This window comes from Suillus plorans, assembly GCF_016647745.1.
Source record: "Suillus plorans strain S12 chromosome Unknown HD556scaffold_19, whole genome shotgun sequence".
Classification (NCBI taxonomy): domain Eukaryota; kingdom Fungi; phylum Basidiomycota; class Agaricomycetes; order Boletales; family Suillaceae; genus Suillus; species Suillus plorans.
Window position 1 is genome coordinate 631,174 of NW_024537403.1, and position 23,957 is coordinate 655,130.

At 46.8% G+C, this 23,957-nt stretch overlaps 10 protein-coding genes across 10 annotated transcripts; 1 reads left to right on the top strand and 9 right to left on the bottom strand.

Moving 5' to 3' along the window:
• Nucleotides 1–1,228: 1,228 nt before the first annotated feature.
• Nucleotides 1,229–2,844, top strand: HD556DRAFT_1361464 (chaperonin 10-like protein). Its single transcript, XM_041302642.1, has 4 exons — nt 1,229–1,654; nt 1,708–1,895; nt 1,949–2,100; nt 2,155–2,844. Exons 1-4 carry the CDS (start codon nt 1,532–1,534, stop codon nt 2,697–2,699), a joined length of 1,008 nt encoding a protein of 335 aa, XP_041161952.1. The 5' UTR covers nt 1,229–1,531; the 3' UTR covers nt 2,700–2,844.
• Nucleotides 2,845–3,123: 279 nt separating this feature from the next.
• HD556DRAFT_1290204 (pyridoxal phosphate-dependent transferase) lies at nt 3,124–5,563 on the bottom strand. The gene is made up of 5 exons (XM_041299378.1): nt 4,887–5,563; nt 4,337–4,838; nt 4,043–4,282; nt 3,484–3,985; nt 3,124–3,433 (listed from the first exon to the last, which is right to left on the bottom strand). The coding sequence occupies exons 1-5, from the start codon at nt 5,062–5,064 to the stop codon at nt 3,335–3,337; spliced, it is 1,521 nt and encodes a 506-aa protein (XP_041161953.1). The 5' UTR covers nt 5,065–5,563; the 3' UTR covers nt 3,124–3,334.
• Nucleotides 5,564–7,767: 2,204 nt separating this feature from the next.
• Nucleotides 7,768–9,092, bottom strand: HD556DRAFT_1441740 (uncharacterized protein; the record flags this gene model as incomplete). The annotated part of the gene is made up of 10 exons (XM_041306341.1): nt 7,768–7,822; nt 7,891–7,968; nt 8,030–8,153; nt 8,205–8,301; nt 8,356–8,444; nt 8,494–8,533; nt 8,585–8,613; nt 8,673–8,712; nt 8,763–8,771; nt 8,823–9,092. 10 exons carry the CDS (start codon nt 9,090–9,092, stop codon nt 7,768–7,770), a joined length of 831 nt encoding a protein of 276 aa, XP_041161954.1.
• A 2,598-nt stretch (nt 9,093–11,690) lies between these two features.
• On the bottom strand, nt 11,691–13,190 carry HD556DRAFT_1361541 (uncharacterized protein). Its single transcript, XM_041302643.1, is given in 9 exon segments — nt 11,691–12,055; nt 12,110–12,233; nt 12,286–12,382; nt 12,439–12,551; nt 12,635–12,639; nt 12,655–12,682; nt 12,744–12,783; nt 12,836–12,844; nt 12,897–13,190. The coding sequence occupies 9 exon segments, from the start codon at nt 13,155–13,157 to the stop codon at nt 12,004–12,006; spliced, it is 729 nt and encodes a 242-aa protein (XP_041161955.1). The 5' UTR covers nt 13,158–13,190; the 3' UTR covers nt 11,691–12,003.
• On the bottom strand, nt 13,191–14,222 carry HD556DRAFT_1361543 (uncharacterized protein). Its single transcript, XM_041302644.1, has 4 exons — nt 13,854–14,222; nt 13,727–13,804; nt 13,609–13,668; nt 13,191–13,556 (listed from the first exon to the last, which is right to left on the bottom strand). The coding sequence occupies exons 1-4, from the start codon at nt 14,197–14,199 to the stop codon at nt 13,498–13,500; spliced, it is 543 nt and encodes a 180-aa protein (XP_041161956.1). The 5' UTR covers nt 14,200–14,222; the 3' UTR covers nt 13,191–13,497.
• A 93-nt stretch (nt 14,223–14,315) lies between these two features.
• On the bottom strand, nt 14,316–16,012 carry HD556DRAFT_1361547 (NADP-dependent oxidoreductase domain-containing protein). Its single transcript, XM_041302645.1, has 8 exons — nt 15,889–16,012; nt 15,735–15,839; nt 15,536–15,684; nt 15,376–15,488; nt 15,242–15,323; nt 15,094–15,188; nt 14,918–15,043; nt 14,316–14,859 (listed from the first exon to the last, which is right to left on the bottom strand). Exons 1-8 carry the CDS (start codon nt 15,917–15,919, stop codon nt 14,784–14,786), a joined length of 777 nt encoding a protein of 258 aa, XP_041161957.1. The 5' UTR covers nt 15,920–16,012; the 3' UTR covers nt 14,316–14,783.
• A 69-nt stretch (nt 16,013–16,081) lies between these two features.
• HD556DRAFT_302521 (uncharacterized protein) lies at nt 16,082–17,696 on the bottom strand. Its single transcript, XM_041310203.1, has 11 exons — nt 17,542–17,696; nt 17,240–17,492; nt 17,184–17,192; nt 17,094–17,133; nt 17,006–17,034; nt 16,946–16,949; nt 16,787–16,899; nt 16,637–16,733; nt 16,459–16,582; nt 16,338–16,403; nt 16,082–16,274 (listed from the first exon to the last, which is right to left on the bottom strand). Exons 2-11 carry the CDS (start codon nt 17,435–17,437, stop codon nt 16,241–16,243), a joined length of 714 nt encoding a protein of 237 aa, XP_041161958.1. The 5' UTR covers nt 17,438–17,492; nt 17,542–17,696; the 3' UTR covers nt 16,082–16,240.
• Nucleotides 17,697–18,763: 1,067 nt separating this feature from the next.
• Nucleotides 18,764–20,554, bottom strand: HD556DRAFT_302881 (NADP-dependent oxidoreductase domain-containing protein). Its single transcript, XM_041310206.1, has 9 exons — nt 20,331–20,554; nt 20,169–20,273; nt 19,972–20,120; nt 19,805–19,917; nt 19,670–19,751; nt 19,511–19,605; nt 19,336–19,449; nt 19,228–19,280; nt 18,764–19,170 (listed from the first exon to the last, which is right to left on the bottom strand). The coding sequence occupies exons 1-9, from the start codon at nt 20,359–20,361 to the stop codon at nt 18,971–18,973; spliced, it is 942 nt and encodes a 313-aa protein (XP_041161959.1). The 5' UTR covers nt 20,362–20,554; the 3' UTR covers nt 18,764–18,970.
• Nucleotides 20,555–20,569: 15 nt separating this feature from the next.
• On the bottom strand, nt 20,570–22,173 carry HD556DRAFT_302987 (Aldo/keto reductase). Its single transcript, XM_041310207.1, has 9 exons — nt 21,944–22,173; nt 21,782–21,886; nt 21,568–21,716; nt 21,400–21,512; nt 21,267–21,348; nt 21,115–21,209; nt 20,934–21,059; nt 20,828–20,880; nt 20,570–20,775 (listed from the first exon to the last, which is right to left on the bottom strand). Exons 1-9 carry the CDS (start codon nt 21,972–21,974, stop codon nt 20,714–20,716), a joined length of 816 nt encoding a protein of 271 aa, XP_041161960.1. The 5' UTR covers nt 21,975–22,173; the 3' UTR covers nt 20,570–20,713.
• HD556DRAFT_302644 (NADP-dependent oxidoreductase domain-containing protein) lies at nt 22,119–23,956 on the bottom strand. The gene is made up of 9 exons (XM_041310204.1): nt 23,654–23,956; nt 23,492–23,596; nt 23,287–23,435; nt 23,117–23,229; nt 22,984–23,065; nt 22,840–22,934; nt 22,660–22,785; nt 22,555–22,607; nt 22,119–22,501 (listed from the first exon to the last, which is right to left on the bottom strand). Exons 1-9 carry the CDS (start codon nt 23,682–23,684, stop codon nt 22,344–22,346), a joined length of 912 nt encoding a protein of 303 aa, XP_041161961.1. The 5' UTR covers nt 23,685–23,956; the 3' UTR covers nt 22,119–22,343.
• Between the last annotated feature and the right edge of the window lies 1 nt (nt 23,957).

Below are 23,957 nucleotides of genomic sequence, written 5' to 3' on the forward strand. Positions count from 1 at the left end.
AAAAGCTCCTGATCCCCGACCACGCTCTATCCAGCTTTCGTGAGGTGTTATCGCAACTCCGCGACCATAACCACATGCTTCTTTTGCATGGCGATAATCATATGGCACTACCGACGATATCTTACCTTTTGCCTCGACCAGTTCTTGCCAGTACAGTTGCCTGAAGAAAGACTAGCAAATCGGTCACGAATTTTCCGCGAATAGTCAATCACAGTAGGCGATGATCAATGATCCGTTGGAGTTGGAGGCCGTGTCTGCAGGGCGATTGTGTGTTTCACAACATCTGTATCCGTTTAACCTAGCCTATCCTGTTCAAACTTACTACTAGGACTTACTGGTATGTCTCGATTCACTCTGTCTTATCTATAGCGCGTAGCGGTCAAGTTATGATCGCGAATCGATATTTTCATTTCAGGGCCTGTACATGTGATGATAAGTTGGATGAGACCAAGCTGTGCGCTGAATCAGGGAATTTCTTTAGCGAAGTCGATTATTAATTATTATGTAATACTATAAGGGATATGCAAAAGCTCTCCTCATGTCTTCCTTCCCCATCACAGACCCATATCTCCTCTACAAGAATATGATTTTCAGGATGATGTGATGTGATGTCGTGCTAGTCTGCAAAACTTGGTCACGCCTTGTGATGCCTCGGCACGGCACTGACGCGCACCTAAAACTGTACATTGTTGCCGCACAAAATTTAGAATTGAATGATTTGAAATCTTAACTTAATCTCCGTAGGATTATACTAGTACTTGTCGTTGATCCTGTATGGCATCCCAACGCCAGAGAGTAACATCTTTGTTAATTATACACCACACTTTAGCGTGATTTGTGGTTGCAAATTACCACTGTTTAAGCTAGTCGTATTTCTACGGACTCTGCACATGCCTCAACCACGGTGTTATGAGCTTTTTGCATATTAGAAACGGTTGACATATTACATGGAATGATAGTAACATACTCGTACACGGCCCTCGGTGCAAGCACCAGTCACCATGCAAACTTGTACCGGTGGGAGTCACTGACCGAAGGCCTGTACCATCCATTCCGGTGCAATGGGCCGCTCTGCGCACCACGGAAGTCGACAGTCGCGCAAATGTCTACTTAACTACGGGGGTAGCCTAGGACTAAGTCATGTATGGATAAGATCGTTTATGTAAGCTGGAGGATCGGTCACTCGACGCCGTCCGAACTAATTTCCGGATTATAGTTAGTATATAGTTGCGTCCAGCATCAAAAAGTGGTGAAGCGGTGTGTTGAACCGCAACGCTAGTGTAAACTGCTCCATATAGAGCTCCATAGACCCCGTATCATCGGAGGCAATGTCACTATCGTTGCGCTGATGACTTATCAACTCCAGCGGTTCACGAACCGCATCATATCTCGTCTTATCAATCCCTCCGTGTCAAGGCGTATTGGTTATTGCCTCCAGTGAGTTGGAGGCGCTCGGCTTGCTTTTCAACTGCTGCTTTAATCACTTCTTGTTTAACGTTTACCTCTTTCCGGATCTAGTCGTAAAATCACAATGCAAGCTCTCAAGTTCGAGAAGACCGGCTCTTTGGATGGATTGTCTCTGGTTAACATCGACAAACCCATATTACGTCCCGGCGAGGCTCTCGTACGTGTCAGAGCTGCCGGTATCAACGGGGTAAGCCTACAACTTGGGTCGTATCACGCAATAGTATTCTGACCCATCATCAGTCCGATGCTGCAGGCATCCTAGGCATGCTTCCATTTGTGACCACCCCCCGCATTCCTGGCAGAGATTTCTCCGGGGAAGTCGTCGAAGCGCTGGACGCATCCGGGGCCTCGAGTCAAGAATGGATCGGAGCAGAGGTGTGGGGAACAGGAAGCGAGCGGGGCTTCACTTCAGATGGAACGTTTTCGCAGTATGTATTTTACATGCATTTGTCTCTTGTTTTTCAAACGAACTGTTTTTCAGATACGTTACTGTCCCTATCGCTGCATTGAGCCGAAAGCCAACATCTCTCGACCACTCCAGAGCTGGTAGCATGACCCTGCCGTGGTTATGTGCCTGGATTACAGTCGACACTCTTGCAAACGTCAAGGAGGGAGACAATGTTATTATCATCGGTACATACATCACTTGACATACTCCATTCATAATCCCTAACCGCAATCCTCCAGGTGCTCGAGGCGGCATTGGCTCCGCAGCAGCCCAGCTCTGCAACGAGCGCGGGGCACGCATATTCGGCACATACACCTCGCTCGCCAAAGCGACTCCCCCATCATATATCACGCCCATCGAAATAGGCTCTAAAAACGCCATCCGCGAAGCCATCGCCAAAGCAGGACTGCAGAACAAAATCGACGTTTTGTTAGACTGCGCCGGCTACGAGCAGCCATTCAACGATGCGCTTTTCACGATGACTCCGAATGGCACCGGCCGTGTTGTGGTCATGGCTGTCCATGCAAAGGACGGACTGTTCCCGATCAGCATGCGGACGTTTTATACAAAGGCTCTTACGTTAAAGGGCATGCTGTCGAGTATTCTTGGCCCGTTGGAGGTCAAGGAGGTGCTGGACGACCTTGCGAAGAAAATTGATAGTGGGGTGCTAGAGGGGCCGAAGGAGGTCAATGAAGTTGATATGAAGAACATGGACACTGTCAAGGGTGCTCTGCAGGAGATTTTAACCCGAGCTTCTCATGTTCGTTCAGTGATTATTCCCTGAACGTTCCCGTCATAGTATTACCAGTAGCTGTGCGCTGCTACTTTGATGTTATGGATATTTAATCTATCAAGTGTATTCACGATTCGAATTTTATCACAACCGAGAGATATCGTAAACCAGAAAACTTCAATAAGATGATCCAGGCGACAATTGAGGGAACGGCATCCAAAACGAGCAAGAACATTCCTTCGGTGTGCTATGACGTTTCAGAAGTCTACAACTACCCCACGAGCCTCAGCGAAGTCATGACGCGTGGCGCACGATGCGGCACGAACTTGCAAAGATCAACAGAAATGCCAATCCGTAGGAACCTTGTTGGACGTGACACGTCTTATTGGTCCCGGTCATGGCACACGCGACACCTGTGCCTTGCCAGAAGCTGCAGAACCAAGTCACGATGCTCATCGCCATCAAGCTATCATGCGAAATCCCAAAGAAATAAATAATAGGCGCAAGTAGGGTGTAAGTACTAGTAGTACATATGTAGTAATTAATGCGATACACACAACGTACATATCAATGCATAACATGCAATAGATTATCGATTAGGATAAATGTCAATGGCGAGTAGAGTCAAGCACTTTATACATGCAACCTAAAACGGAACAAGTGGCTTGGCATCGACGGTATAAGATCTAGAGGAAGAATTCTTCCAGTGTGCGGCCAAATGTCGCAAGCCCATTACGAATCGTTTCATCTGTGCCAACAAACGTTGCTCTGAAAAAGTTCACTCGCTGCAAGTTTTCTTGAGTGTACATTCGACGAGCATAATGCGAGAACTTACGTCATTAATGTGGCTTCCCATCATCCCCGTGCGATCAGCAATGGCAAATGTCGATGCTGGCATCATGACCAAGCCGTTATTTAGCAGCTTCCGGAACAGCTCATCCATGAGGTCCGCGGTGTTCGTCGTCGGACCGCCTGGCACCGTCGGAGTCTGAGATGCCGAGAACCGTGCGTGATGCTCAAGGTTGATTTTGATCCAGACAAACATCCCAGATTGTGGTACTTCTGCAGTGGCGAAGCCGGAAGTGGCAACCTTCTGCCGGAAGACATCCATGAAAAGATCCCTCCGACGTTGGTATTCGTTGCATAGCGATAAGATCCACTTCATAAAGCCATCGACGCCCCAACCATTACTGCCAAGCAACTCGGCAACGAAGGCTTGGCCCATGCCATGTGGATGTTGCGAGGACGAGTCCGTCAGCATGTCAAGTTTATCTGCGAAGTAGCTGTTGCTCGTGACCCAGCCGAGCCGCATTCCAGGGGCAACGATTTTACTGAAACTGCACTCAGAGTCATATTAGAGTTGTGACTTTGGTGAAAAAAGGAAATGGTCTTACCTATCTAGGCGCATTACACGTCCATCATAATCCATGGACAGGAATGACCGAGGGAGAACTTCCGCCATGGCACGTGTGTGCCCATACTGTTGTATCGTACTCTGGCTCACGCCAAGATCGTACTGGAGGAAAAAGTAGGGATCATCCTCAAGGATGATGATATCCCAATCGTGTGCAATTTGATAAATCTGTTGCCTTCTTTCCAATGAAAGAGTGCTTCCTGTTGGGTTCTGCGAGCACCTGGATAAGAACTGTGAGCTGTATGGAACTGATTGAGAGCTGGCGATGACGTACGGGATCGTGTAAAGCACATGGGGTCGTTTACCTTGTTTTGCTTCATCCCAGTTGGATAAAATTCGTTCCAAATCTGAAGGAACAAGTCCATTGTTATCCATCCGGATCGGGACCCATTCAATGCCTAGGGGCAGAGCAGCATTGGTCATAGCAGAAAAGGTGAATTCTTCGCAAAGGAAAGAGTCGCCTGGATCACCGAGAAGACGGAAGCATTTTGTCAGCGCGTCTGCATTGCCAAGGCTAAGCGAGACGGTGTGATTGGGAGGAGAGTGAATCCTGTCGTTGAGGTCTGCAAGGGCATCGCGGACATCCTTGAGACCAGCACCAGCACCATATGCAAAGGCAGTACGGAGGCTCAGAGCGCAGGGCTCGTCTTTGTATGAAGAAATGATATTTTGTTCGCCAGTGCCAGACCTCCATGATTGCACGGGGTCATGCTCGTCAATGGAAGGAACGACAAAATTCACTTCGCATATGGGATACAGCGTATGATGCGGATCACCTGCACTAAATTAGCCAGTGTGTTCGCCCTCGATGACAACTCACAAACCGTTTCCCATATTGATGGTGCCAGGTTTGACCTGAGCAACTTTCCAGATGGACTTAATTGGGTTAGGGAGCCTGGAACGGGCTTCCGCTGATAGATAGCGAGAATAGTCGACATGGCTACGCTTGAGACCGACATCGACTGCTGAAGTAGCAGAGGCAGTTGAAGGTAAGAAGACCATTATGTGCACAAGGTAAGAGGCTGAAATTCGAAGGGCAGATGTACTAAATTGCGAAGTTTTCCCGTCCTCTCCCGTCTGCTTTTGAAGGATACACGCGTGACGCGCTGGCACTGCTAGGTATTACTTCTCGATCAGGACGAATCCAAGATTGCAATGCCAGTCGTCACGTCAAGACAATTGCAGCGCCCCTGACTTTGGCTAGTCCTCAGCCTCCTTGAGTCACTTGAACTCAATTCGTATTATTGGGAATCTAAATGAACGCAGAGCGGGTGGAAATCGCCCTTTGCGGCTCTTGTCGAAGAGTATAGCATTTGGAGAAACTATGCAACCAGTCGGAAATACTGCTTAGTTAGCTAAATAGTCTGTTTCAAATCAAATTTTGCAGTACATTTAGTCTGCAATTGGTCGCTCACCTGTCGGCGGTAGGTAACCGGTAACGCACTGCGCAACTATTGGTACTTAGTAGTTGTGAACCGGGGTGAACTTGCCTGAACCAGTCCATATTCTAATTTAAACTCCGCAAACATCGCGTCGAGTCTAATTGGAGTTTGGTTCGATCCACAGCGATCCACTGGCGCCGTGGCATCGATGATCGAGCTACCATGCTAACGCTATGCTTCATCGATCCTCACCACATGCTCTCGGTTCCTACACAAATGTACTAACGGCCTGGGTGCTACTACGGGTTGCTACAACTCCGTAGTCCTTCCGGCACCCGACGGTCTATGTAGCAAGCAGCAAAACCTTCAGAAACTCAGTGCGCTCGTCCAAATACTTCCGGTGGTTACGGATCTGCGACTAGCTTCGGGACTTGTAACGACAGTCGGGGAGGCTGGGAAACATATCTGAAAGATAGGAAGCCTAAGGTGTAGGAGGTGCTCATACAGATAATTGTCAGTGCGATTACGATGTTCATTAACGCTGACCAAGGTAGGAGGTTGATGATTCAAAGGAATATTATTCTGACAAATAATGATTCAACAGTGACGGATCGAGGGCGACACAACCATTCCATTTTGACTTCTGTCCAAAAAAAAATTTCCCCTGTACAGATTTGTATGCCACGTCTGCAAAATTGTAAGACTACTCAGATCGTTATCCGGAGCATCGCGTTCCCTTGATGCTGTCCGACATCGCATCTCACACGCACGTGTCGTAATCTACATTTGCCTCTAGTACACCATCCAAACCAGCTAGACGTCAAAGCGCAAGGCCGGCAACAGGGTGGGTTTATCAATCCGAATGTAACTGACATTTCCTAGAAGGTCTGATGGGGCTAGGGACAATTGGTTTGTCCACCCCATCTAGAAACTCGCACGAAGTCGCGGTACGGCACAGTGCGTACTGAGAATATGTGCATCAAAATCAAAGTTCGAGAGATGGACCTAGTCGGCACTTAGCCACTAATGGCATGTAGCTTCCTCTCTTACTCTTATGATTTAGGCTTCAAGTTCGTGTGCTCAACCACTTCTACACTAAATTTATACCATGGCGGTCCCACCACAGGCTTAGACGTTGGCAGCTGCTTGGGATAGCATAGCTCCGATCCATATTCCCTGATGAGTGATAGTACCATTTATTATCATATTCATATTCAGCCTTGTCTCATCATCTGCGCCACGTTCAGTCCTTGTCGCTGCGGTTTTCAGTCTCCCAAAGCCTTGGGCCATTCGCGGTGATCTCCTCCCTTAGTAATGGCTTGCGGCGCACAAAGTCCCTCCGCGGCACAAGTCATTTGTTTATAGCAGCGTAAGTTGTTTAACATTACAACTGGCCTGCAAGGTACACATAGTTCACTTCGCAGTATACGTCAACTAGCTGATTCTGCATGTCTGATTGTCACATTCAACGAATTGGCTGTGTAACTGTTTGGGGAGCAATGCAGTACAACAATAGTATGTAAATGCCATACGGAGCTCAGAGCTGAAATGCATGATAGACTAGTAAGAATCTCTACCTCCTATTGGCCTGTCTCCGTGTAGTTACATCTTTATGTCATCGGGTCAAGATCAATTGAGTACAGACACACCGTGAGAAGGATATTTGGGCGTTTTGAAACGTGTCGCATTCGCAAGAGCCGCATCACCATGTCCTGATGGTAACAAAACGGTCTCGAGGAGCTCATGAAGTAATGTTCTCATGTTGCATATCATAGAGACTGTACACCAAACGAATAAAGGGGTGATATTCTCGAAGCCCTAATGCATTTACTGTAGCTAGCAGTGCTAGCCGGAAAACGCATATAAGGACCTTCGAGACTCGAATCAGACAACAGAACGTGCACAACGTGATGGACAACTTTTAACGATGATGTTATGGCGCTCTAAGAAACGGAATAGAGATCTTCGATCATACAGATCGCAGGTACGTGGGTCCAATCGTAACCCCAGGTTAGTTTCTGAAATCAAGATGGCCAGTCACTCTTGACTTCTAGGGACGGTGCCAGTGGTTAGGCAAGGACGCCTCGCACTGGCATCTCATCATCCTCAGAGCCTCGGCTCACAAGGAGGTCGCCTGTATATGAAGTGATGCGTATGTGCACGTGGTGATATAGTAACAAGGAACGCAGCTGCTAGCGCCTCAGATCTAGGAGAAATGACAAAGTACAAGTTCAAAAGAGCACCAAAATTACAAGCAACATAACAGCGAGACTCATTGACAGTAATAGCTTCCTTCCATATTACCAGGAAGTCGCGTGATCCCCTACACGAGCTCCTTTCGCCGAGGCTTAATGCGGCTGCCAGAGTACTCGATTTCTCTACCATGACGATTCATCAGTACTTAAAATCTGTGTTTCAATGAAGACAGGGTCAACGGGGCACGTACCTGTGAAAGACCACGCTATCACCCTTTGGCTCAGAGCTTGGCCGATCATGACTATCTGCAGGATCTGGATCGTGCATGCTACTGAGATATAGCACCCAAGTCATTTTTTGTCTGGTAAGCAACATGTAACAGCACGTACTCAACCCAAGGAGCGCTGAATACATATACAGCGAGCACAGCGAGAAAAACCAATGTTAAATATGTCACTGCAGTCAGAATTTTCACGAAGAGCTTGTCGGAAGTGAAACCAGCTATAAAGACAGCTGAAAGTATTTTTGAGATTATCGACTTCAAATCAGCACGTGCGCACAAACCTGTCAGTAAAGCCATTGTTGAGACTGCTAAAGCCAGGGAAGGATATGCCATCAGTATAAGGGAGCATACGAGGCGCAAGCGGGATCGCTTTAACGACTGGTGGTTGTTATTACTCGAGCATGAAGTGTGTATGAATGGCAAATGACACACTTTCAATATCCGTTTCATATCTGCATTTCCATAACAAGTGTCATAGATGATGAGGACAGAAGTTCCAGTCATCAAACTGATCAACGCAGCTACAAAAGATGAAACTTGAAGGATATACGACCCTGGGCATATGTCAACCCAACGAAGTTTGAAGAAGAGGATCCGGAAGTTCACCATGCTGAAAAAATTGTTAGCTTCCAAATTCCGGGGAAATAGAACAGGTGCATACGCTTGCATAGGGCATAAGAGGTTGAAATGCTAAGAATGACCGATAGATTAGAAATTTGTAGACTTCATGCAAGACAAAGATGACTTACGAGGTTGAGTAGATATAAAAACAGCACTTGTGGTCAAAACCTATTCAATGAATTCAACCACGTTCCTTAAGCCTTGCATAATATCCGTACCAGACCCGCCTACAAATAAGTTTCATTGACTGAAGGCCTGAACATACCACCAATACTTACTGTGACGTTCATGTTTCCTAATCGATCTGTCACCATTTTCTTATGCTCTACCCATTCCTCCCTTTTCCGACCATTTATGAGGTCATCCCAGTGGTCGACCGACGGCTTCGATATAGCGATCAAACACAACGCCTTAAAGCACAGACACCAAAAGGGATGTCGTGGTGGATCATACCATAACGGCTGAGTCTTATCCGACTCAGAACTTCGAGATGGAACACCAGGAACAGGTGGCGCATTTGAGGATAGATTGGCGTCTGTCGTAGACATGAGTGGAATGGTTGAGAGTTATTAGTATGTACGTTACACGTATATGTATTAGTACTTCAACAGCATGGGGGACACGCGAAAGCACGCGAGGTGTGAGCAAAACAGGGAGGCGTCGGTAACTTTCTTTGCCGGCTTCGATTACGGGAGGTTCACAATAGCATCACAGTGATACATGCTTATGGGGGTGACGACTCAGCCGTGGGCATAGTACTATACCTCACGGCAGAGTCGTCACCCCCACAAGTCGTCACGACCTAGATATCTCACTCAATTCTTACTTCCACACACAATTCACAACTTAAATCAATGTTTCTATCATGCATCTTTCATTGCGAGGTTGAACGACCAAACTTTGTTAAGAAATGGTAAAGTTCATTGAAAGCCGTCAAAGTCACGCTGGTGACAGTCAGCCGAGCGCTGCCGTAGCGGAGTTCTAAACAGATACTACCACTGGCTGTGACGAGTTGTCAGTGAGCCGACGCCATTCGGACACGGCTCGACGCCCAAAAGGCAAATCACGAGAGTCGCGTGATCCCACACTCGCGAACATCCAAATAGTTCTAACTCAAATAGTCCTGATCTACGCCATGAAATACCTTACAATCCTCCTGTACATCCAACTCGCAGCAACATACAAGTATCTCAGCACATTTTACATCACGTTCATTTGCCCCATCATCACGGACCACATAGTTCTCATTCCCATGTAGCATATCCTGCACCATACAGCCATTATAATTACAACCACATCCCATACTATATTCCACATCGCACCAACCAATCATAATCATCATTTTTGACCTGTCGAATTTCTTAGGCATTGCCGAGCGGATTTTGAAAGCGGCAGCGGCGGCCTGCTGTGACAAAAGCGTGACCTGACGACTTGTGGGGGTGACGACTCTGCCGTGAGGTATAGTAGGGAAGTGTACCCATGGTGTGTTTACATAAAATCATTCCACGTAATATGCAAGCAAAATATTTTCTATCTCCTCAACCACATCATAATACCAGGAACTCAGGTTGTCCTGCAGCTAGTAGTAGGGCAGGCCCCATAGATTTACCATGCCATTGGATGCGTGATTATGGGGAATTCAGAGACTCCGAGATTGAAGGTGAGTACATACTAGTATTTTGAGCACAGTCGGACTCTTCCGAAGTCTGCGGCATCTTGAATTAATCACCATCAGATCCAGAAGCAAACATGCGTATGGATTCATCGTCAGAGCCTCAGAGGAACCATTGGCCCTACGGGGTTCATGTCACTCGGGTCGAACTCATACCCCTGTTCCCTATCGCCACCACTCTCCCCTCGCGAAGCATGGTTCGGATTGATCCGATTTGGAGATCAACTGCCTCCAATTCCGTTCGCGTTAGCTTGGTCTCATCTTCGTGGATAGACATCATAAGGTCTAGTTCGTGAGTGTGTAGGCGTTGGTATCTAAGGTGAGTGACAATAGCCTGGCGAGTAACACTGGAAAGCTCGAGCATGCGCTCATCGAGATAGTTCGAGATCTCGGAACTTGGAGGGCAAGGGGAACCCCACTCTGAATTATGAGTATTGGATTTGACATAAAGTTACTTTCATGACTCATCACAGATTCGTATCTCCTCTACATGGCTCTGATCTTCACTAGTTTTCAGAATCTTGTGGTATCAGAGCAAGCCCGATAAAACTCGGGGTCTGCACAATTTTGTCACATCCTTCGTGCACGCGTGCATGCTCAAAAACAGCAGTATCATAGTTCATCTGATACTGACGGTAATAATTTTACTAGTGTTGCTGATAGGCTGTTGAATAGAATTGATGCCCTACATACACATCCCGACTCCTCTGCACTGTGTCGTCAACTAGAAAATCCGCATCACCGTGACTCGCTGGCGCAAAACGAGGGTGCAAAATATGTGGAGGTGCAGAATGCTGGAATGGGTAGGGCTGAATAAATCCCATACCGTTAATTTTTCTCGAGGTCAGGGCCATGATCATCGTCAAAGGGCTGCAGAATCTGCTGAAGCACCTCGGCTTTGAGTCCAGTCTCAGGTAATCGCAAGGCCGCGGCTATGTCGCGTAACTCCTCCAGCTTCTTGGTCTTAGTAAATATTTGTAGCTTGGGAACGTTCCTGTTCCGTTCGCCGATCTCACTTTTCCTGTTCCTCGTTAACCTTCTTCTGTTTGCTTGCTGCCTTCCTGCAGTGTGATGCAACACGATGTGAGCAGAGGGTAGATGTCATGTGTGCCGAGGAGATTGGATTACTTGCGGCCCATCTACTACAATCAAGACTCACATAACACCAATTACATAGCAAGTATTGATGGCTATATAGGTCAGTTGAAACCTGCAAGAAAAGGCCACAAAACGGCCATTATTGATTTATTTGTTTATCGCTGTCCGTAACCTTCAACCAGAGTTTTAAGTTCAAATGCACACTGGCAAGGCTCTGTATTTTCCGGGCGTTCAATAGGATAACTTCATCAGTAACTTGCGTCGTCCACACCAGTAAATGGAGTGATAAGCATGTGGTGATTATGGCAACATCAATATAGCCTATGACCACCGTGGGCTCAGGCTATGTCAAGACTGGCGACATAGTGGGCCGGCATTAATATTGTAGATTCACTTCACTAGACTCTAGTGATGTGACTATTGTAGCGAAGGGGAACTATCAACCCATTATGATAAGAGTGATAGAAATGGGTGGTTCGCGATCAACAAAATACCGTGTCGTAGTTACTGGAAACAAGTTGAACCAACTGTCCCCGCGCACTGCAAAGTGTATGGATTTCTCTCTCATCCAGGAGTAGACAATGCGAGGCACCGGTAATATCACAAATGAGCCATCAACAGGAACATGTCCGTCTATATCGCTAGCTAATGAGGCGATCCTCCTTCTAGATTGGTAGCTTGCCAGTGCCTCAGGCTTCCTGCTCTGGCATGTCAGTGGCATCGGTATTGTAATGGGCAACCCTAATAGCATCCAGATAAATTTCTGGCTGTTAGGTGATATAAAAGGGCACATACTTTTTTAGAGGAGTGTTGAATACGTAGAATGCGACCATAAGCAGGATATAAATTATTACACAGGTTACTGCAGACATGACTTTCATGAAAACTTTGTCGGATGTGATGCCTGCAATAAATACGGCTGAACAGGCATTGAGAAAGGTGATTCGAAATCGGAATGTGGATACACAAACCTGCCATTAAAGCCAGTGTCGAGGCTACCAGAGCCAGTGAAGGAAACGCCATCAGCATAAGGCAGCATATAAGGCGCAAGCGGGATTCCTTGAACGACTGGTAGTTGCTATTACTCAAACCTAAAGGCGTATGAAGGCAGGCAAATGACGCACTTCCAATATGTCCGCGTGTGCATAGCAAGGGTCATAGATGATGACGACAGAAGTACCAACGATCAGACTGATCAATGCAGCTACAAAAGAGAAAACTTCGAGAGTATACGACACTGGACACACGTTAGCACAACAAAGTGGTCAGAAGAGGAACTCTACCATACTGAAGAACTTGTCAGTTTCGACATACGAGCACGATAAGGAGAAATGCTTACATTTGCGTAGGGCACAAGAAGTTGAATTGCTGAGAAAAACAGGTAGATTAGCTTTTTCGCAGTTTTCCTACAGAACAAAAAATGACTTGCGAGGATTGGTAGATATGAAAACAGTACTTGACGTCAAAACCTGTGAAATGAAGTCAGGACGATTTTAGAGCAGCTTTTCATAGTTTGATTACCAGACCCGCCTGCAAATAAGTTTCAATAACGGAAAGAGCATACCACCAATACTGTGCTTACTGTGATGTTCATGTTTTGAAATCGAGCTATCACCATTTTTTTATGCTTCTCCCATTGCTCTTCTGTCGAACTCCGTTGGTGTACTTCCAGATCCTGCCTGGATCTTATCGAAATTTGTCTGAGCTCTTCCCAGTGTTCGACTGACGACCTCGATATAGCAATCATACACAACAACTTGTAGCAGCCACGAAAGAAAACATGTTTTGGCGGAGCACACCAGGAATTATCGTAGTACGATGAGGTGAGAGGGGTGGTTGTCATCAGACTCGTACTAGATATGGGTAGATGCTGAGAATAGTGCACCATAGTGTTGCATGCATATTTATACAGCACTAGCATATAAGCGGTTCCACCAGGAACTGATACACGCGGAAGGAACTCAGCTGCGAGCAGAGCAAGAGAGTACACGAAGCAATCTTCATTAGCGGCCTCAGTCGCTAGAACGTCAGATACATTGTTCCTTGAATGGAAGCTCGCCCATAATAAGATACGAGAAGTATGGAAGTATACGCAGAACATTAACTTGTCCATCATAAGCCTGCAGGATCACAACCACAAAGTCCAGATTTCATATCGCTGGAGAGGGTAGGGTGGCGTCTAATCATAGCGCTTCATCGATACCAGCTGCGCAGAGGCCACAGCCAATGCACTCCAAACATGCTGGTAACACAAGTCAGGGTTGTTGCAATGGAAGTGAAATAGTTCTGCTTACCGAGCCCACCACAACATGCACACAAGTAGCACGGGCAACACAGGGGATTCTCAAAGGAGCCTATGTAATAAACATGATGCAATAAGCGCTTTGAAGAGTGTTCAAACTTCGAGCCGACCTTTGCAGCACCAGAAACTGAGCATTACGGCGGCTAGCAGGACGAGGACAAGGCCGACGAAAATAACAATTAGGTACACTGAAGTGAGTGTCAGAAAGAACAATGAGCGAAGACATTGTTGTCCTACATTTTTTGTTCGTGAAGCTACTACCCGTACTAGTGGTTTGGCGCTTGCCCAAAACGCCACTGACATGTTCGTGATTAAGTCCGAGTGCTTCTAACAGATCACCAATCTCCGAGCAGTGGGAAATGATCAGAAAGGCGCCTATGGAGAGAAGGGAAAGCGCTATAGGAAGGATAATACGTCGCAGCCTCGATTTGTGGCAGGCACGATGTGATGCTGAAGGGCATTCACATGGATAATTTAGATTGTGGTCGTTGTGTTGACATGTAAGACTTCTCTTCTCGTGAGTTGTAAGAGGACCATACACGTCCATAGTGCTTGTATTGGGCTGGCTGGAAATCAGAGACATAGTGGTTGCTGGCAAGATGCGCTACTGCGGCAATTTGATACACTACATAGCCACTCTGGATCAACAACTATTCCGAATTCGGACATTCAATATTCAATATTCAATGTTCATTGAAGGTTGCATGCAAACTTTACGGTGCCGACTCCATGACCACACGCACACGCATCATGCAAGTAAGTGTGTCGTACATCACAGAGTGTGGCCATGGCAGTCCATGTCAACCTGGAAACCCCTGGAAAGCGCCTATGTATCTTTTGATGAAATGTATGTTCAGATCATCGAGCTCACAATCATCTGTCAGCCTTTCAGTGCTCGACTCATTGGCAGGACCAGGTCTGTGTTAAAATGTCCTAACGAGCGATCGAACATAATAATATATCCTACGACGATTTATCAATCTTAATTCTAAAATAACTGCAAAGGCCCAACACCGCAACTCCAACTAGAACTCCAACACCAAACTTCCGCAGCCCTATTCTAACGGTGATCCGCTTTTCGCCCAATGCTCCAGCAGCATCAATTGCAGCAATGTCCTCTTTTGAAAGCTCTGTCATGGAAACATGTAAAGTCACTGACATACCAAATCATTCCTCAAGATGGCACTCACCAATATCGCCTGCATCTTGATAGCCTTCTAAACGTGTTTTCTTGGAGCTGGTTCTAGAAGGGCATTAAGATTTGATGATCGACATTGGAAAACGACTCAAGTGAAACCTACGTGACGATAACGGCGCCTTTAGCCTTTGTCCAAGCGAGAAGCACTTGATCTGTAGTTGCCCCAAGTCGAGTGGCGATCTCGTTCAGTGGAGCGTCTAACGGGCCACTGGGTTCCTTGGTGAGTGGTCTGCATCCTCGCATCAGTCGCGTGTGCGCGATGCAATACAAATTTCCCACCGGAGGGCGCTGTACGCCTCAATGACAATGTCATGTTCAGCGGCATACTCCACTATAGGCGCCTGTTGCAAGTAAACATAGGGATGGAGAAGGATCTTTCTCGAAGGTCAGAACCCTGCGATTAAATTGCATCGTGTTGTTCTCTTACCTGGTTTACAGCAGGTTTGATTTTCGCAGACGCCAACAGAATTTCCAAATCTTGCACACCAAAGTTACTCACACCAATACTCCTGTGTTCATCAGCGGTGAGCCGAAATAGCAAATAAGGTTGTTGTAACGTACTTTGCCAGTCCATCCTCCGCCACCTTCTCCATTTCTGCCCACGCTGTTGGGATGTCCGGTACCGCGAGGCGTGGGTTATGAATCAGGTATAGGTCTACGTAAGGCGTTCCGATCTGGTCTCATTAGCATCTAGACTGACCGGTCGTGCTGAGTCACTCACGTTGTTGACGCTGTTTCTGATCGCAGTCGGAATATCCAGCCCGTCGAAGCCAGAGTATTTAGTCGTTATGAATACATCTCCGCGCGACAGACCGCTTTCATGAAGAGCGATGCCCACTTCACCCTCATTTCTGTACCCCTGAGCGGTGTCTACAAGATTCTCAGACCTTCATACAACTGCAATGCTCGGTGATGCTTGCCAATGTGGTAGTATTGCGTGTCGAAAGCTTGCGCGATCTGGTCGATGGGACCCTGCCCGTTCCCAAGGGTCCATGTACCATAAGCAATGCTCGGCATAACGTAACCTGATGGCATTGAGTGAACAAGGAATTATTCCACCTCATTTGAACTTACCGGAATTCAGCGTGACAAGATCCCAAGTCATAGTTGCAATACCGTCTCTTATCAGGCTTGGGTAGGATGGTTGCCAACGAAGAGGCTGTATGTGAGACGACTGAATCGCAAAGGCGCAGCCTCCACCCACTGGGTGAGAAGAGGAGGATATGAATAGATACACTTGAGGCTAATCTTAGGGTTTCACTCGTACCACACATGCATTCTTTCCAGCACTACTCCTGATATAACACTTGCCGAGTACATAAAACAATGCAAAGCACTAGTTCAAAGCAACACAAACATCTTAACAAATAAGACATCGACGGCAACATATCCATCCATACCACCAGCCAATGGCGTAACCCTCCCCCTAGACCTGACGGTTGCCCGAATGCCCTGGTTTTCTGTGATCATTAACACTCAAATTAGTTTTCGAATCAAGCAAGATTTGAATGGGAGGCACGTGCTCTTGAGAAATCCCGCTATCACGGATATCTGTGGTATGATTATTTTCTTCTTCGTGTGAAGCAATCCTGATAGCACAGCACCCAGATTAATTTCTAGCCAGTGACATGTAAGATCACGTACTCCTTTATACGGTCGCTGAATACATATACTGCGAGTACGCCGAGGAAAAGCAGTGCTACATAGGTTGTTGCAGTCATAATTTTTACGAAGAGTTTGTCGGATGTGAAACCAGCTATAAAGAAGGCTAGAAGGGTGTTGATATTAACAACTCGAAACTGGGACGTGCATACAAATTTACCTGTCATCAAAGCCAAGGTCGAAACTGCCAGAGCCAGGGACGGATACGCCATCAGTATAAGGCAACATATGCGACGCGAGCGAGAATCCATTAACGACTAGCAATTCCTGTTACTCAATTCTGAAAGGGGTATGAAGGTAAAAGACGCACTTTCAATACCCGCTCATTCGCATAGCAAGTGTCATAGATGATGAGGACAGAAGTACCAATCATCAAACTGATCAACGAAGCTACAAACGAGCACAGTTGAAGGATATACGATCCTATGCACACTTCAACATAACGAAGTCTCAAGAAGAGAAAATGTACCATGCTTGAAGAACTTATGAGTTTCCAATTGCGAGCGGAAGATAAACAAAAGGTGCTCACACTTGCATAGGGCATAAGAGGGTTAAATGCTAAGAATAACCGGCAGATTAGGATTTTGTAGGCTTCCAACAAGATAAAAATGACTTACGAGGTGTAGTAGATACAAAAACAGCAGTTGTAGTCAACACCTATTCAGTCAAGTCAGCCACGTTCCTCGAGCAGCTTTTCAAAAATTTACCAGACCCGCCTGTAAACAAGTTTCAATTACAGAAGGAGCATAGCGCCTATACTTACCGTTATGTTCATGTTTTCAAACCGATTTACCACCATTTCCTTGTGTGCTATCCATTCTTTCTTTATCGGACGCTCTATGAGGTAACGCCAGTGATCAACCGACGACTTTGATACAGCGATCAAGCACAACGCCTTATAGCAGAGGCACAAAATAGTATTTTCTGGTAGAACATCGTGCCATGGTTCGCCATTGTTCATGCTTGGGCGCGCAAGCGACGTAGGACGAGATTCAGCGGGTGAGGTACTAGATGATCTAGTGGGGGTTGTCGTAGCCATGGGTGGAATGACCAAGAACGATATACCAGTGTTGGATGTATATATACTTCGGCAGCATGTGAGATGGTCCTACCAGGATCTGATACAATCGCGGAAGCGAGAGCAGAGCAGCCGCGAGGAGAACGCAAGGATCGCGGGTAATCTTCGTTGACATCCTCGATCGCTAGAATGATATATACACACGCAGTGTTCTATAAAATAAAAGCTCACATTGTGGATACGACATGTATGAAAGTCTTGTCCATTTCAAGACAGTTGAGCTCACAGAACCATAACCACAGTGCTCAGGTCGCTTGAGACTAGGTTACAGATAAAGGCTGATCCCATTACGCAGAGGCCGCAGCTAGGGCACTCTAAACATGCTGGCAACATAAGTTAGGGTCGCGTAAGATAGAAGTGGTATAATTTTGCTCACCGAGGCCACCACAACATGCATGCAAGCGCATGGGCAACACAATATGTAGAGATTCTGAAAGGCGCCTGTGTAAAAAAAATGAGGCAAAACGTGCTTTCAAGAGTGCTGGATCAAAGGCCTTTCCAGCACCAGGCTCGATCGATCATTGTAGCATAATGACTCGCGACCGTGACCAAGTACAAGTGCTCTCAAAAAGTCACCGACTTGTGAGTAGTGGAAAATGACTAAGAAGGCGCCTGTGGAGAGAAGGAAAAATACTAGTCACCAGGAAAGATGATCAGCGGCGGACTTTGTTGCGTGCAGTGTCTGCTGAAGGAAAATTACATGGGTAATTCAAATTGTGCGTGTTGACATTGAGGTTGCATTGAGGATGTCTCTTCTTGTTGCGAGAAGACCATATAGTAGTACATGTGCGCTAGATATGTGACTTCGGTCAGGGCCAGAAGAGCCATTTCCGAAATTCCGAATCCGAATCAACCAATTCGCTGCTTCAATTGTTCGCTACTCGCTACTCAAGGTTACATAACTTTAATTTGAACGCTACTGGCAAGTACTTATTACGTGCAGCACATTGCGCTGGGGTGCGGCAGTCCATGACAGTCCTGGCAAGGCTAGCTACCTTTTGACGAAATTCACGTTCAGATCGAGCTCATAATGAGTTTCCACTGGCCTGAAGCTAAAATAGCAAATAAGGTTTGTCGTAATATGCTTTAACAGTCAAGTATTCCTTCACCACTTTCACCAATTCTGCCCACGTCAGGATGTCCGGCACCGAGGGGCTGTTTTTGATCGCAGTAGGAATGTGGAGAATAGTGCACTAGTTTGTTGCCTCTGTGAAGAGCAATATTCACCTCACCCTCATTTCCGTACCCTTGAACGGTGTCTACAAAACACTTGGACCCTTGAAGCTTGAGGGTTCATACAATCGCGATCGCGATATTTATTGCAGAGGTGGGATCCGAAGGCGACCTAGGAGAAAGATATAAATATATACTGGTGAGAGTAATCTTGCATGTGTGGTGTTTCATCAAGTACGTAGCCTATAATGACCTATTTCTCTCCAGCACCTCTACAACGTTGCTTCGCTTGCCTCGACCTTTGAAATAGCTGCAGGCAACCAAGATCAGAATCCCAAACAAAACGCCCACCCCGAGTTTACGCAGCCCATGTCTGACCGTGATTCCTTTCTCTCCGATACCGCCCGCAATATCAATTCTCTTGACGTCCTCTGCAGATAGTTCTGTCGTAATGCATCAGACCTGCAACATGGTCTGTCATTTTCAATAAAGTAACTCGCCAAGATTTCCAGCGGAGAGGTAACTTAGAAGACGCGCTTTTTTAGAGCTGGTACTGCCGGGTTTCAACGTCAACAACGTCACCCTTCAACCGATTCATAAAGACACACGTCACCGCGACTACACCTTTTGCCTTAATCCATGCAAGGAGCACCTGGTCAGTAGTAGCTCTCAGCCTCGTAGCGATCTCGTTCAAAGGGGCGTCCACTGGACCTCCTGGCTCGCTTGTGACAGGCCTTCAAATATCATGATTAGACTTTCGCATAATCTCGGAAACCATCGCACGTTAAAGCACCGTATGCCTCGATCACGATATCGTATTTAGCGGCGTACTCCAAAGTGGGAGACTGTTGCTGGTAATTGTAGGGATGCAGGTAAATCTACATAATGGAGCGGCCGCGCCTTGAATTTCGGTAACTGCTCGTAATCGGTCCATTTACTTACTTGATTAGCGGCTGGCTTGATCTTTGCGGACGACAGCAGAATCTCCAGCTGCTTCTCATTGAAGTTGCTCACGCCAATGCTCCTGCGGTCGGTGTCAGCTTCCGAATGCAATGAATCGCAAGCACAGATAACTACCTGGCGAGACCTGCTTCTTGGACTTTCTCCATTTGAGACCAAACACTTGGTATGTCTGGCACAGCTAGATCCGGGTTATGAATGAGGTACAGATCGACGTAAGAAGTGTTCAACTGTGATCGTTAATCGACGTCTTCCCGCGCATACAATACATGACTGCTACGCACGTATTCCAAACTGTTTCGAATTGAAGTCGCAATATCGAGTCCATTGGAGCCAGAGAACTTTGTTGTGATGAATACGTCGGAACGCTCTAGCCCAAGTTGGCCGATGGTGATGCCAACCTCGGCCTCATTTCCGTAAAGCTGAGCGGTATCTGCTTGCTATTGGAAGGGATGCGACGGTCAGTTTCGGTTGTGCTCACCAATATGATAGAATCCTGTATCAAAGGCCTGTGTGAGCTGATCTATTGGCCACTGGCCACTTCCCAGCGTTCCAGTCCCATATGCGAGGCTCGGAATGCTATATCCTGCTCAAACATCGAGTAACTTTATGTGAGCGTGTCTCTATGTATCGTTGAACGCACCGGAGTTCAAGGGGATCAAGTCCCAAGGCATTATTAACGTGTTCTCGTCTCGACTAACCTTGCAGGATATTTCTCCAAGTCACTTTGTCGCCTATGAGAAGGTACTGGGACAAGCCTTGTCCCCATTGATGAAAACATAATGCAGACATTACTCACATGATCTATTCTCACTTAGCTCCACGTGAGAAATGGTTCTATTTGAGTCGTTCCGCAGCCCAATGAGACATTTTTGCTGACTTAGAAGTACAACTTGAAGATGAGCCAGCACTTGCGACATTTGACCACTTGCCAAACGCCAAGGACAACTGTGCATCATGCAGGTACCGAAGAATTTACATGCATCAGACACTGTAGGACAACCCTTCTCAACATGGTCTCTACATTTACTTTTCCTCGCCCAAAGCACCCGCAGCGTCGATGGCAGCAATATCCTCCGGAGACAAAGCTATAGCATATCGGTTAGAACTACTTCAAGCACTTGATCCAGCGAGACTCACTTATATCACCTGCCGCGATGTAACCTTGCAGGCGCGTCCTCTTTGAACTTGAGCTAAACGGAACACCGTCAATGAGAAACTTGCAAGATACTACATGTAAACTCACGTGACGACGACGGCCCCCTTGGCTTTGGTCCACGCCATAAGGATCTGTTCGGTCGTTGCACCGAACTTTGCGGCGATTTCGTTCAATGGTTTGTCCAAAGGACCACCAGGTGACTTTGTGATGGGGCTAGGGGTGATAATCAGCACGAACGCATGTGTTAGGGAGTCTGAAATCAACTAACATCAGCGCGCTGTAGGCCTCGATGATGATTCCATTCTCCGCGGCATACTCAAGGATAGGTTTTTGTCGCTCATAGACATATGGATGAAGGAGAATCTATGCCAAATTTTCACTAAAGTTCAATTCAGCTCTGGACCATTCGATGTTGCGCACCTGATTGACCGCAGGTTTAATTCGCGCAGATGCTACCAAAGTCTCCATGTCTTTGACGCCAAAGTTGCTGATACCAATGCTCCTGCGATCACAAGTCAGATTGTCATGCAGCTCCACTTCGCAAGTCATTCACTTAGCGAGTCCGTCATCCTTGACCTTTTCCATTTGCGCCCAACATGTGGGGATATCAGGTACTGCCAGGCGTGGGGCGTGGACCAGATAGAGGTCAACATCCGATAACCCAAGCTATGTGACCGTAAATGTCATAAAAGCACTGGCTCCAAGCTAAAACAAAACATACGTTGCTCAAACTGTTCTTGATGGAAGTCGGGATGTCAAGACCGTTTGTACCAGAGTACTTGGTTGTCACAAAGACATCTGAACGAGAAAGTTCGGTCTCTTTCAAAGCAATACCGGTTTCTTCTTCATTCTTGTAGGCCTGCGCTGTGTCTGCACGGTAGAATTGGTGTCGTCAAAAGTTGTCGCTCGGAGACACCTAGGGATCGAGGGCTCACCAACGTGGTTGTATCCGTTCCCCAGAGCTTGTTTAACCTGGTCGACAGGTCCTTGGCCATTACCTGTCTTCCAAGTACCGAATGCGATACTTGGCATATAGTATCCTGACATATTGGTCCCCTAGTCAGTACTGGTTCGGAGGTGATGAAAGAAACACCGACCAGAATTCAGCTTGATCGGCTCCCAAGGCATTGCGACAAATGATAGAGGCAAGATAGAGGATTACTTTGAGGGACTCGGAAAAGAGGATGGGTTTATGTGGGTGAACGAACAGTTGATTGATATTCATTTTGGCATCCAATGGGCACATGCTTATCATGCACATGAGTCCTAGCGATATGAATAGACCCAGCATGCTCTGACATAGATTGCTAGATCATGGGGTTTGTTCACCTGGAATAAATGATTATGAACAAGCGTGGTTCAGACATGAGGATGGGAAACTTCTGAAAATGGTTTGATTTGACTAGTCATGCAGCATGCAGTATTTTTTTCTGGATTGGCGGAATGATGAACAAGTACTAGAGACATTTGAGCATTTATCAAAGGCTAACAATCACTTTACATCATGCTAATGCCGAAGAAGTTGCATGCACCAAAGACTGCGGTGCAAGCGATCGCTCCTACAACAACCCTTTTCAATACAGTCTTCATGTTTACTTTTTTCTCGCCCAAAGCGCCTGCAGCGTCAATGGCAGCAATATCCTCCGGAGACAAATCTAAAGCAGATTGTTTCAGAACCATCTAAAACAGTTGAACCAGCTGAACCCACCTATATCACCTGCCGCGAGGTAGCCTTGCAGACGCGTCTTCTTTGAACTTGTGCTAGATAGGCTTATGTCAATGGGAAACTCTAAGATACCACATATAGACTCACGTAACGACGACGGCCCCCTTGGCTTTAGTCCACGCCAGAAGGACTTGTTCAGGCGTTGCACCGAACTTCGCTGCGATGTCATTCAACGGTTTGTCCAAAGGACCGCCGGGTAACTTTGTAATGGGGCTAGGGATGGCAATCAACACAAACAATATATCAGGGTGCCTGAAGATAACTAACATCAACGCGCTGTAGGCCTCGATGATGATTCCATTCTCCGCAGCATATTCAAGGATGGGTTTCTGTCGTTGATAGACGTATGGATGAAGGAGAATCTATGTCCAGTTATGAGGAAAAGTCTTGGACAAATTCGATGCTACACACCTGGTTGACCGCAGGCTTGACTTTCGCAGATGCTAACAAAATCTCCATGTCTTGGACGCCAAAGTTGCTGATACCGATGCTCCTATAGTCGCAAGTCAGAACGTCATATGGTACTATCTCGTAAATCATTCACTTAGCAAGTCCGTCCTCCTTGACCTTTTCCATTTGCGCCCAACATGTTGGGATGTCAGGTACTGCCAGGCGCGGGGAATGGACCAGATAAAGGTCAACATACGATACCCCAAGCTATTTAGCAGTAACTTAGTCATGAGAGCACTGACTCCAAGCTAGGACAGAACATACGCTGTTGACACTGTTCTTGATAGAAGTTGGAATGTCAAGACCGTTTGTACCAGAGTACTTGGTTGTCACAAAGACATCTGAACGAGAAAGTCCGCTTTCTTTCAAAGCGACGCCGGTCTCTCCTTCGTTCCTGTAGGATTGCGCAGTGTCTATGAGATAGGATCGACATTAACATAAGCTGCAGCTGTGAGGTGCCTGGACTCGCCGATATGGTTGTACCCATTTTCCAGAGCTTGTTCAACTTGGTCGACAGGTCCTTGGCCATTACCTAGCGTCCAAGTACCGAATCCGATACTTGGAATGTAATATCCTGACATATGGGCCGCCTTGTCAACGCCGGTTCTGAGGCGACGAAACAAACACCCACCAGAATTCAGCTTGATCGACTCCCAAGGCATTGCGACGAATGATAGAGGGTCACTTGGGACAGCTGGAAAAACAGTGGGTTTATGTGGTGAATGAACGGCTGGCTATTCAAATTGGTGTCCCATGGACACACGCCTATCGTGCACGCGAGGCCTAGCCTGATATGATATGAATAGACCCAACCTGCTGACGCAGGGATTGATAGCATCATGTGGTTCGGATATTGAGTTCAGAAAGATTCTGAAGGATGGGAAACTTTGGAGGACGGAGTCTGGGATACACTGCTTCCGATTACCTCCGAGTCA